Below are 13,990 nucleotides of genomic sequence, written 5' to 3'. Positions count from 1 at the left end.
AAGAAAGGTCCGTGTAGAAAGGCTTCGTATTGTCGATGTAGTATAGCTTGTCTTGACACTATCTATCTGTGAAGTATACTGGGCTTCTCCAATGTAGGTCCACAATGGGACACACAGTCTGATAACCGGAGTAGATGAGTAATGGCGGCGCGCTCCGGTTATCAGACTGTGTGTCCCATTGTGGACCTACATTGGAGAAGCCCAGTATACTTCACAGATAGATAGTGTCAAGACAAGCTATACTACATCGACAATACGAAGCCTTTCTACATGGACCTTTCTTTTGGGATCCTTGTGGTGAAACAGGATTCAGGGATTATAACCACTCAATGTGGACACATACTCTGGCACTTAGGTCCTCGTTAGGGGATTCCTTTATACGTTTAAAATTCAATATATTTTTGATAGTCTATATATGATTTATAAATATAGATCATTTCTACAACCGAGTATAGACCACCTGGCGGCTATTTTGGCAACACGGGCTCTTTCATCCCGATATGATTTTAAACCTTGTACATGGTCTTTTTCATCTGTCTTACAGAGAATTCATCTACATGTCTGAGATCTGGTTTTCCCTGTTGGACTATTGAAAAAGGCCAGACCGAAACGCGTCTGGTCCCACCCAGACATCTCAGACAAACTGTACCCCAGAGACGTATCTATGACCATGTTTTTATAATATTTTCTTGTTTTTTTGTCTGTTACAATATATGTTTTGTGTATACCACTATTTTGTTTAATAAACTTATTACTATATATACTCAAGTCCTGGTTTTTGCCTAGAAAGTCCCACTCTTAGGGGAATTTTTCTTTTACATTATCTAGAGGGATGATGGCAATCTCCATGACAAAGCACTGAACCCGAATAATCTCTTCTACAACATACAGGGGTATACAATGTACAACATACAGGGGGTATACAATGTACAACATACAGGGGGTATACAATGTACAACATATAGGGGGTATACAATGTACAACATACAGGGGGTATACAATGTACAACATACAGGGGTATACAATGTACAACATACAGGGGTATACAATGTACAACATATAGGGGGTATACAATGTACAACATACAGGGGTATACAATGTACAACATACAGGGGTATACAATGTACAATATACAGGGGTATACAATGTACAACATACAGGGGGTATACAATGTACAACATACAGGGGTATACAATGTACAACATACAGGGGTATACAATGTACAACATACAGGGGGTATACAATGTACAACATACAGGGGGGTATACAATGTACAACATACAGGGGGTATACAATGTACAACATACAGGGGTATACAATGTACAACATATAGGGGGTATACAATGTACAACATACAGGGGTATACAATGTACAACATACAGGGGTATACAATGTACAATATACAGGGGTATACAATGTACAACATACAGGGGGTATACAATGTACAACATACAGGGGTATACAATGTACAACATACAGGGGTATACAATGTACAACATACAGGGGGTATACAATGTACAACATACAGGGGGTATACAATGTACAACATACAGGGGTATACAATGTACAACATACAGGGGTATACAATGTACAACATACAGGGGTATACAATGTACAACATACAGGGAGTATACAATGTACAACATACAGGGGGTATACAATGTACAACATACAGGGGTATACAATGTACAACATACAGGGGGTATACAATGTACAACATACAGGGGTATACAATGTACAACATACAGGGGGTATACAATGTACAACATACAGGGGTATACAATGTACAACATACAGGGGTATACAATGTACAACATACAGGGGTATACAATGTACAACATACAGGGGGTATACAATGTACAACATACAGGGGTATACAATGTACAACATACAGGGGTATACAATGTACGGTTAACAGCAAACACACACACACATCATAGATTGAACTGGATGGACTGATGTCTTTTTCAGCCTCACTAACTATGTAAGAGGAGGTTATCCCATTGAATGGGGGTGGCTGGGGAGTAGGAATAGAAATAGGTCTGTGACATTCTATAGTTCAGAGGAGATTGCCCCATGGGATGGTGACATCCTATAGTTCAAAGAAGGTCAGTCCAGGTTGCATAATGATGTCCTATAGGTCAGAGGAGGTTCTCCAATTGGTCAGTGATGTCCTGTAGATCAGAGTAGGTCATCCCATTGGTCAGTGATATCCTGTAGATCAGAGTAGGTCATCCCATTGGTCAGTGATATCCTGTAGATCAGAGTAGGTCATCCCATTGGTCAGTGATATCCTGTAGATCAGAGTAGGTCATCCCATTTGACAGAGTGGCTGGAGGAGTGAGTGAAATTCTTCAGCAGAGGCTCCATCATGGCCCATCTTCCCTCCGACACCTCTTTACACAAGCAGGAAGCCAATGGTGGGACCTGAGGATGACAAATACATTACTGTGGATTGATTTGGAGGGAGCACTGGGAATAGAAGTGTATTGAGCAGAGTGTGGTAGGGAAGGACATTTAGAGGAAGCAGGGAGTGGTCAGAGCAGGGTGTGGACAATAGAGAGGGTAATGTATGGTGGGATCCAGAAGGGATCAGAGCAGGATGTGGTAAACAATGGATTGGGGATGAAGTATGGGGGAAATCAGAAGGGGTCAGAGCAGGGTGTGGCCAATGGATTGGGTGGAGTATTAAGGGAGCAGGAAGTGGCAAGAGCAGGGAGGAGGTGGAATATGGAGGAAGCAGGAAGGGTCTGGAGCAGGATGTGGTCATTTGAGGGGGTGGAGTATGGGTGTGGACAATGGAGAGTGTAATGTATTAAGGAAGCAGGGAGGGGTTGTAGCAGGTGTGGTCAGTTGAGGGGGTGGAGTATAGAGGGAGCAGGAGAGGGTCAGAGCAGACTGTGGTCAACAATAAAGGAGGTGAAGTATTGGAAGGAGCTGGAAGGGGTCAGAGCAGGGTGTGGACAATGGAGAGGGCAGTGCATGGAGGGAGTAGGAAATGGTCGGAGTCGGGTGTGGACAATGGAGAGGGCAGTGTATGGAGGGAGTAGGAAATGGTCGGACCAGGGTGTGGACAATGGAGAGGGCAGTGTATGGAGGGAGTAGGAAATGGTCGGAGCAGGGTGTGGACAATGGAGAGGGCAGTGTATGGAGGGAGTAGGAAATGGTCGGAGCAGGGTGTGGACAATGGAGAGGGCAGTGTATGGAGGGAGTAGGAAATGGTCGGAGCAGGGTGTGGACAATGGAGAGGGCAGTGTATGGAGGGAGTAGGAAATGGTCGGAGCAGGGTGTGGACAATGGAGAGGGCAGTGCATGGAGGGAGTAGGAAATGGTCGGAGCAGGGTGTGGACAATGGAGAGGGCAGTGTATGGAAGGAGTAGGAAATGGTCGGAGCAGGGTATGGACAATGGAGAGGGCAGTGCATGGAGGGAGTAGGAAATGGTCGGAGCAGGGTGTGGACAATGGAGAGGGCAGTGTATGGAGGGAGCTGGAAGGGGTCAGAGTAGGGTGTGGACAATGGAGAGGGCAGTGTATGGAGGGAGTAGGAAATGGTCGGAGCAGGGTGTGGACAATGGAGAGGGCAGTGTATGGAAGGAGTAGGAAATGGTCGGAGCAGGGTATGGACAATGGAGAGGGCAGTGCATGGAGGGAGTAGGAAATGGTCGGAGCAGGGTGTGGACAATGGAGAGGGCAGTGTATGGAGGGAGCTGGAAGGGGTCAGAGTAGGGTGTGGACAATGGAGAGGGCAGTGTATGGAGGGAGTAGGAAATGGTCGGAGCAGGGTGTGGACAATGGAGAGGGCAGTGTATGGAAGGAGTAGGAAATGGTCGGAGCAGGGTGTGGACAATGGAGAGGGCAGTGTATGGAGGGAGTAGGAAATGGTCGGAGTCGGGTGTGGACAATGGAGAGGGCAGTGTATGGAAGGAGTAGGAAATGGTCGGAGCAGGGTGTGGACAATGGAGAGGGCAGTGTATGGAGGGAGTAGGAAATGGTCGGAGCAGGGTGTGGACAATGGAGAGGGCAGTGTATGGAGGGAGTAGGAAATGGTCGGAGCAGGGTATGGACAATGGAGAGGGCAGTGTATGGAGGGAGTAGGAAATGGTCGGAGCAGGGTGTGGACAATGGAGAGGGCAGTGCATGGAGGGAGTAGGAAATGGTCGGAGCAGGGAATGGACAATGGAGAGGGCAGTGTACGGAGGGAGTATGAAATGGTTAGAGCAGGGTGTGGACAATGGAGAGGGCAGTGTATGGAGGGAGCTGGAAGGGGTCAGAGTAGGGTGTGGACAATGGAGAGGGCAGTGTATGGAGGGAGTAGGAAATGGTCGGAGCAGGGTGTGGACAATGGAGAGGGCAGTGTATGGAAGGAGTAGGAAATGGTCGGAGCAGGGTATGGACAATGGAGAGGGCAGTGTATGGAGGGAGTAGGAAATGGTCGGAGCAGGGTGTGGACAATGGAGAGGGCAGTGTATGGAAGGAGTAGGAAATGGTCGGAGCAGAGTGTGGACAATGGATAGGGCAGTGTATGGAGGGAGTAGGAAATGGTTGGAGCAGGGTGTGGACAATGGAGAGGGCAGTGTATGGAGGGAGTAGGAAATGGTCAGAGCAGGGTGTGGACAATGGAGAGGGCAGTGTATGGAGGGAGTAGGAAATGGTCGGAGCAGGGTGTGGACAATGGAGAGGGCAGTGTATGGAGGGAGTAGGAAATGGTCGGAGCAGGGTGTGGACAATGGAGAGGGCAGTGTATGGAAGGAGTAGGAAATGGTCGGAGCAGGGTGTGGACAATGGAGAGGGCAGTGTATGGAAGGAGTAGGAAATGGTCGGAGCAGGGTGTGGACAATGGAGAGGGCAGTGTATGGAGGGAGTAGGAAATGGTCAGAGCAGGGTGTGGACAATGGAGAGGGCAGTGCATGGAGGGAGTAGGAAATGGTCAGAGCAGGGTGTGGACAATGGAGAGGGCAGTGTATGGAGGGAGTAGGAAATGGTCGGAGCAGAGTGTGGACAATGGAGAGGGCAGTGTATGGAGGGAGTAGGAAATGGTCGGAGCAGGGTGTGGACAATGGAGAGGGCAGTGTATGGAGGGAGTAGGAAATGGTTGGAGCAGGGTGTGGACAATGGAGAGGGCAGTGTATGGAGGGAGTAGGAAATGGTCGGAGCAGGGTGTGGTTGATGGAGGGGGTGGAATATAGAGGCAGCTGTAGATGGTCAGAGCAGGGAGGAGGTAGAGTATGGAAGAAGAGGAAGTGCTTGGAGCACGGTGTGGTCAGTGTAGGGGGTAGTTTATAAAGGGAGTCAGATGTTGTCAGAACAGTGTGTGGATGGTGTAGAAAGGTCGGAGAATGGTGTGGTTGATGGAGGGGGTGGAATATAGAAAGGTCGGAGAATGGTGTGGTTGATGGAGGGGGTGGAATATAGAAAGGTCGGAGAATGGTGTGGTTGATGGAGGGGGTGGAATATAGAGAGGTCGGAGAATGGTGTGGTTGATGGAGGGGGTGGAATATAGAAAGGTCGGAGAATGGTGTGGTTGATGGAGGGGGTGGAATATAGAGAGGTCGGAGAATGGTGTGGTTGATGGAGGGGGTGGAATATAGAAAGGTTGGAGAATGGTGTGGTTGATGGAGGGGGTGGAATATAGAAAGGTCGGAGAATGGTGTGGTTGATGGAGGGGGTGGAATATAGAAAGGTTGGAGAATGGTGTGGTTGATGGAGGGGGTGGAATATAGAGGCAGCTGTAGATGGTCAGAGCAGGGAGGAGGTAGAGTATGGAAGAAGAGGAAGTGCTTGGAGCACGGTGTGGTCAGTGTAGGGGGTAGTTTATAAAGGGAGTCAGATGTTGTCAGAACAGTGTGTGGATGGTGTAGAAAGGTCGGAGAATGGTGTGGTTGATGGAGGGGGTGGAATATAGAAAGGTCGGAGAATGGTGTGGTTGATGGAGGGGGTGGAATATAGAAAGGTCGGAGAATGGTGTGGTTGATGGAGGGGGTGGAATATAGAGAGGTCGGAGAATGGTGTGGTTGATGGAGGGGGTGGAATATAGAAAGGTCGGAGAATGGTGTGGTTGATGGAGGGGGTGGAATATAGAAAGGTCGGAGAATGGTGTGGTTGATGGAGGGGGTGGAATATAGAAAGGTCGGAGAATGGTGTGGTTGATGGAGGGGGTGGAATATAGAAAGGTTGGAGAATGGTGTGGTTGATGGAGGGGGTGGAATATAGAAAGGTCGGAGAATGGTGTGGTTGATGGAGGGGGTGGAATATAGAAAGGTTGGAGAATGGTGTGGTTGATGGAGGGGGTGGAATATAGAAAGGTCGGAGAATGGTGTGGTTGATGGAGGGGGTGGAATATAGAAAGGTTGGAGAATGGTGTGGTTGATGGAGGGGGTGGAATATAGAAAGGTTGGAGAATGGTGTGGTTGATGGAGGGGGTGGAATATAGAAAGGTTGGAGAATGGTGTGGTTGATGGAGGGGGTGGAATATAGAAAGGTCGGAGAATGGTGTGGTTGATGGAGGGGGTGGAATATAGAGAGGTCGGAGAATGGAGTGGTTGATGGAGGGGATGGAATATAGAAAGGTCGGAGAATGGAGTAGAAAGCTGGTATTATTATGGGTCGTCAGCTGGACATGAGTTTTTCATCTTTACTCCCCTCTAGAAACCCAAGCAGGAACCAGCTAGGGATGAGACAATGGTCATCTCATGTCTGTGGGTATTCCAAGGTTCATGTTGATGGTGGTACTTACCTTCATGATGGGTCCAGCTGAGCCCTTTCCCTGCTGAGGGGGAAACCCCAGAATAATGCGGCTGAGAGGAAGCAGGAAAGAACTGGACCCCACGATAATGGTGACCCCTCCTGTGTGATGAGACAATGAGGAACATTCACAAACATGCAATCCAATAGAAACACCGATCCTGTTATGGGGAATAGATGATGAAACACAGGACTCCATACACAGAGAAAGGCAAAACATTTCTACAGTCTTTAGGTCACATGACCGCACCAGGAAGGCTTGGGGGGGGGGGGGCACAAACCCCAAAAAATGTTAACCATTGTTGCTAGACATGACTCTGAGCCCCCGAGGGCTCCCCATTATAGATAGTGTGCACTTATGTAAATAGTTAGTTAGACGATCGATGGTCACATGTACCCCCCCCCCCCCCACACTATGATGTACGTGATTGGTTACTCAGCTGTTCTGTTCCGAGTCTCCGGAATTTTCGGTGCCTCCGGTGTGACAGGAGATGGACTGTAAGAATTGAATTGCTGATTCCATGGGGGTCTGCGGATCCTTGGAGAGGGAAGAGGTACTGGAAGACAAGACAGGATTAGAATAATAGAACCCCCAATGGATTCCTGGAAGATTTTTTCCTCCTTAATATCCGGCAATGCTAAAAGTACTGAAAAACATAAAACAGTCAGCCATAACATTATCACCACCCACCTAATATTGAGTAAGTCCACCTTTTATCATCAAAGCAGCCCTGACCTGTCCAGGCATCATGGACTCCACCATATAAAGCTTTACACTGCCTCTGCTGGCTTCTTCCCATACTGCATCCTGGCGCCATCTTTTCCCCAACTAAGAGACTCACCTGGCCATCCACATGATGGAAAAGAAAGCGTGATTCATCAGACCAGGCCACCTTCTTCCACTGCTCCATGCTCCAGTTCTGACGCTCACATACCCATTCAAGGTGATTATGGCTGTGGACACCCTGACCAGTCTGCGACTACGCAGCCCCATACACAACAACCTGCGATGCTCTGCGTGTTTCCAACACTTCTCTTTCTCAACCAGCATTCACTGCTACAGCAATCTCCATCAACGAGCCTTCCCCTCCCCATCTCCATCAAACAGTCTTCCCCTCCCCCATCTCCATCAATGAGCCTCTCCCCACCTCCATCAATGAGCCTTCCCCTCCCCACCTCCATCAATGAGCCTTCCCCTCCCCACCTCCATCAATGAGCCTTCCCTCCCCACCTCCATCAATGAGACTTCCCCTCCCCACCTCCATCAATGAGCCTTCCCTCCCCACCTCCATCAGTGAGCCTTCCTTCCACCCACCTCCATCAGTGAGCCTTCCCCCCACCTCCATCAGTGAGCCTTCCCTCCCCCACCTCCATCAATGATCCTTCCCTCCCCACCTCCATCAATGAGCCTTCCCTCCCCACCTCCATCAATGAGCCTTCCTTCCACCCACCTCCATCAATGAGACTTCCCCTCCCCACCTCCATCAATGAGCCTTCCCTCCCCACCTCCATCAGTGAGCCTTCCCCTCCCCACCTCCATCAATGAGCCTTCCCTCCCCACCTCCGTCAATGAGCCTTCCCTCCCCACCTCCATCAATGAGCCTTCCCCTCCCCACCTCCATCAATGAGCCTTCCCTCCCCACCTCCATCAATGAGCCTTCCCTCCCCGCCTCCATCAATGATCCTTCCCTCCCCACCTCCATCAATGAGCCTTCCCTCCCCGCCTCCATCAATGATCCTTCCCTCCCAACCTCCATCAATGAGCCTTCCCTCCCCACCTCCATCGATCAGTCTTCCCTCCCACCTCCATCAATGAGCCTTCCCTATACATAGTGATCATATCCCCCATTATGTATTTATACATGTTTATCATATCCCCCCTTATGTATTTATATATGTTTATCATATCCCCCCTTATGTATTTATACATGTTTATCATATCCCCCCTTATGTATTTATACATGGTGATCATATCCCCCCCCCTTATGTATTTATACATGGAGATCATATCCCCCCTTATGTATTTATACATGTTTATCATATCCCCCCTTATGTATTTATACATGGAGATCATATACCCCATTATGTATTTATACATGGAGATCATATCCCCCCCTTATGTATTTATACATGGAGATCATATCCCCCCTTATGTATTTATACATGGAGATCATATCCCCCCCTTATGTATTTATACATGGAGATCATATCCCCCCTTATGTATTTATACATGGGGATCATATCCCCCCTTATGTATTTATACATGTTTATCATATCCCCCCTTATGTATTTATACATGTTTATCATATCCCCCCTTATGTATTTATACATGTTTATCATATCCCCCCTTATGTATTTATATATGGAGAAAATATCCCCCCCCTTATGTATTTATACATGGAGATCATATCCCCCCTTATGTATTTATACATGTTTATCATATCCCCCCTTATGTATTTATACATGTTTATCATATCCCCCCTTATGTATTTATATATGGAGAACATATCCCCCCCCCTTATGTATTTATACATGTTTATCATATCCCCCCCCCTTATGTATTTATACATGTTTATCATATCCCCCCATATGTATTTATACATGTTTATCATATCCCCCCTTATGTATTTATACATGTTTATCATATCCCCCCTTATGTATTTATACATGGAGATCATATCCCCCCCTTATGTATTTATACATGTTTATCATATCCCCCCCTTATGTATTTATACATGTTTATCATATCCCCCCATATGTATTTATACATGTTTATCATATCCCCCCTTATGTATTTATACATGTTTATCATATCCCCCCTTATGTATTTATATATGGAGATCATATCCCCCCCCTTATGTATTTATACATGGAGATCATATCCCCCCTTATGTATTTATACATGTTTATCATATACCCCCTTATGTATTTATACATGGAGATCATATCCCCCCTTATGTATTTATACATGTTTATCATATACCCCCTTATGTATTTATACATGGAGATCATATACCCCATTATGTATTTATACATGGAGATCATATCCCCCCCCCTTATGTATTTATACATGGAGATCATATCCCCCCTTATGTATTTATACATGGAGATCATATCCCCCCTTATGTATTTATACATGGAGATCATATCCCCCCTTATGTATTTATACATGGAGATCATATCCCCCCTTATGTATTAATACATGGAGATCATATCCCCTTTATGTATTTATACATGGAGATCATATCCCCCCTTATGCATTTATACATGGAGATCATATCCCCCCCCCCTTATGTATTTATACATGGAGATCATATCCCCCCTTATGTGTTTATACATGGAGATCATATCCCCCCTTATGTATTTATACATGGAGATCATATCCCCCTTATGTATTTATACATGGAGATCATATCCCCCCTTATGTATTTATACATGAAGATCATATCCCCCCTTATGTATTTATACATGGTGATCATATCCCCCTTATGTATTTATACATGGAGATCATATCCCCCCTTATGTATTTATACATGGTCATCATATCCCCCCTTATGTATTTATACATGGAGATCATATCCCTCCTTATATATTTATACATGGAGATCATATCCCCCTTATGTATATATACATGGAGATCATATCCCCCCTTATGTATTTATACATGGAGATCATATCACCCCTTATGTATTTATACATGGAGATCATATCCCCCCTTATGTATTTATACATGGTGATCATATCCCCCCTTATGTATTTATACATGGTGATCATATCTCCCCTCAATCTCCTCTTCTCAGGAGAGAATACATTCAGTTCCTCTAATCTCTACTCATAGCTGAGCTCCTCCATGCCTCTTATCAGTTTGGTTGCTCTTCTCTGCACTTTCTCCAGTTCCCTGATATCCTTTCTGAGAATTGGAGCCCAAAACTGAACTTCATATTCCAGATGAGGTCTTACTAATGATTTGTACAGAAGGGAGGAGGGGGATATCTCTCTCTGGAGTCCATGCCTCTGTTATACAAGAAAGGAAACCGCAGCTTGGCATTGCATGCTATTATTAAGCTTATGATCTACAAGAACACCCAAATCCTTCCCCGCTATGCATTCCCCCAGATCCTTCTCCACTATGGATTCCCCCAGATCCTTCTCCACTATGGATTCCCCCAGATCCTTCTCCACTGTGTATTCCCCCAGATCCTTCTCCGCTATGGATTCCCCCAGATCCTTCTCCGCTATGGATTCCCCCAGATCCTTCTCCGCTATGGATTCCCCCAGATCCTTCTCCACTATGGATTCCCCCAGATCCTTCTCTACAATTGTCTCCCCCAGATCCTTCTCCGCTATGGATTCCCCCAGATCCTTCTCCGCTATGGATTCCCCCAGATCCTTCTCCGTTATGGATTCCCCCAGATCCTTCTCCACTATGGATTCCCCCAGATCCTTCTCCGCTATGGATTCCCCCAGATCCTTCTCCACTGTGTATTCCCCCAGATCCTTCTCCACTGTGTATTCCCCCAGATCCTTCTCCGCTATGGATTCCCCCAGATCCTTCTCCGCTATGGGTTCCCCCAGATCCTTCTCTGCTATGGATTCCCCCAGATCCTTCTCCGCTATGGGTTCCCCCAGATCCTTCTCTGCTATGGATTCCCCCAGATCCTTCTCCGTTATGGATTCCCCCAGATCCTTCTCTACAATTGTCTCCCCCAGATCCTTCTTCGTTATGGATTCCCCCAGATCCTTCTCTACAATTGTCTCCCCCAGATCCTTCTCCGCTATGGATTCCCCCAGATCCTTCTCCGCTATGGATTCCCCCAGATCATTCTCCGCTATGGATTCCCCCAGATCCTTCTCCGCTATGGATTCCCCCAGATCCTTCTCCGCTATGGATTCCCCCAGATCCTTCTCCGCTATGGATTCCCCCAGATCCTTCTCTACAATTGTCTCCCCCAGATCCTTCTCTACAATTGTCTCCCCCAGATCCTTCTCCGCTATGGATTCCCCCAGATCCTTCTCCGCTATGGATTCCCCCAGATCCTTCTCCGTTATGGATTCCCCCAGATCCTTCTCCGCTATGGATTCCCCCAGATCCTTCTCCGCTATGGATTCCCCCAGATCCTTCTCCGCTATGGATTCCCCCAGATCCTTCTCCACCATGGATTCCCCCAGATTCTTCTCCACCATTGACTTCCCCAGTTCTACTCCACCTAGTATGTATGATGCATGCATATTCTTAGCCCCAAAGTGCAGAACTTTACATTTATTAACATTAAACCTCATTTTCCACATAATCGTCCAATGAAACAGTGCATTGAGGTTGGCTTGTAAGCTGCAGACATTCTGTAAGGACCTTATTCCACTGCATGACTTGGTGTCCATCCAACTGTCCATCCAGAGCCTCTGGTTTATAGACCGGATACATCCTAAATATAGAACCATTTATCCAACTGTCCATCAAGAGCCTCTGGTTTATAGACCGGATACATCCTAAATATAGAACCATTTATCCAACTGTCCATCCAGAGCCTCTGGTTTATAGACCGGATACATCCTAAATATAGAACCATTTATCCAACTGTCCATCCAGAGCCTCTGGTTTATAGACCGGATATATCCTAAATATAGAACCATTTATCCAACTGTCCATCCAGAGCCTCTGGTTTATAGACCGGATATATCCTAAATATAGAACCATTTATCCAACTGTCCATCCAGAGCCTCTGGTTTATAGACCGGATACATCCTAAATATAGAACCATTTATCCAACTGTCCATCCAGAGCCTCTGGTTTATAGACTGTATACAATGTATATATAGTGTCCTCCCTATGACGGGTTCTAGGCGATGTCTATGATATGGCGGCCATGTTGCTGTAGTCAATGGTTGGGTATATTGCACATTTCTCCAGTTGTGGATTCCTAACGCTCCTGTATTGGGGAATGGAGACTTCCGGTGTCATTTTGTGGTCACACCGCTATGTGTCATGCAGTGGATGAATCCGGAATATCTCCATTCCACTGATTATTATGCAGCTCTATGGGGAGTTGTCTTCCCAGTCTGAGGATTTCATGTTATCTCTATTCATATAATCTGCAGATCATTAACGTCTCATGACATTTATTACCAATGACTCAATCGGATCTACAATATCTTGTCTAACGAGTATTCCATGTGCTGCATCCTAACCTATCAGACAAACCTTATCCTCTCATATTTGTTACATTGTGTAAAAAGGGTTTATAGCTTTACAGAGAAGTATGTGTGCAGATTCTGAAGCATTCAGGAAGTCCTGGACTTTGATTGGCTCTAAGATGTCCCTAATATATATATTACTATAGTTCTCATTGTAGACTGTGATAATACCCCCCCCCCCCATTATTTGGGTAAATTCCATCTTTGGCCCAAAGACCTACACTTTCTTTGTTCCTCCATAACCATCCTGTAGGTATATCAGGAGCCCATCACCGTCCTATGTTTTCTCCTTCTGTGTATATTAAGGGGCCCTTCAGTCCTACGACTCCTGTCCATCAAGGGGCCCATCCCTGCCCCCCATTCCCACCCCAAGTAAATCAAGGGACCCATCACTGCCCTCCATTTTCAACCAGGTACATCAAAAGTAACCATCACTGCCCTCCATTCCCACTCCCCAGAGACATAAAGAGACCCATCAATGCCCTCCATTCCCACCAACAGTGACATCAAGGAACCCATAAATGTCTTCCATTCCCACTGACAAGGACATCTAGGTACCCATCAATGTCCTCCATTCCCACCTCCAAGGACATCAGGGAACCCATCACTGCCCTCCATTCCCACCCTCAAGAGACATCTAAGGTCCCATCAATGCCCTCCATTCCCACTTCCAGGGACATCAGGGAACCCATCACTGCCCTCCATTCCCACCCTCCAGAGACATCTAAGGTCCCATCAATGCCCTCAATTCCCACCGACAAGGACATCAGGGAACCCATCACTGCCCTCCATTCCCACCCTCCAGAGACATCTAAGGTCCCATCAATGCCCTCCATTCCCACTTCCAGGGACATCAAGGTACTCATCACTGCCCTCCATTCCCACCCTCCAGAGACATCTAAGGTCCCATCAATGCCCTCCATTCCCACTTCCAGGGACATCAAGGTACCCATCACTGCCCTCCATTCCCACCGCAATGAACATCAAGGGACCCATCATTGCCCTCCATCCCATGCCCTAGGTTCATCAAGGGGCCCATCACTACCCTCTTTTCCCA

General features: G+C 46.9%; 1 protein-coding gene across 1 annotated transcript in view; it reads right to left on the bottom strand.

Annotated features, from left to right (window-relative positions):
* Positions 1–7,169: 7,169 nt before the first annotated feature.
* UBASH3A (ubiquitin associated and SH3 domain containing A) overlaps positions 7,170–13,990 on the bottom strand; it is a gene marked incomplete at its 5' end in the record, with an annotated part of 40,169 nt that continues 33,348 nt past the window's right edge. The window contains one exon of the mRNA XM_082247900.1: positions 7,170–7,298. Within this exon, the coding sequence (XP_082104026.1) occupies positions 7,178–7,298 (121 nt within the window). The remainder of the gene's footprint in view (positions 7,299–13,990) is intronic.

The sequence above is a fragment of the Pelophylax lessonae genome (genome assembly GCF_965119305.1).
Source record: "Pelophylax lessonae genome assembly, chromosome: 2".
NCBI lineage: Eukaryota > Metazoa > Chordata > Amphibia > Anura > Ranidae > Pelophylax > Pelophylax lessonae.
The sequence above is the reverse complement of the archived record's forward strand: the minus strand, read 5'-3'. Positions and strand labels throughout refer to the sequence as shown.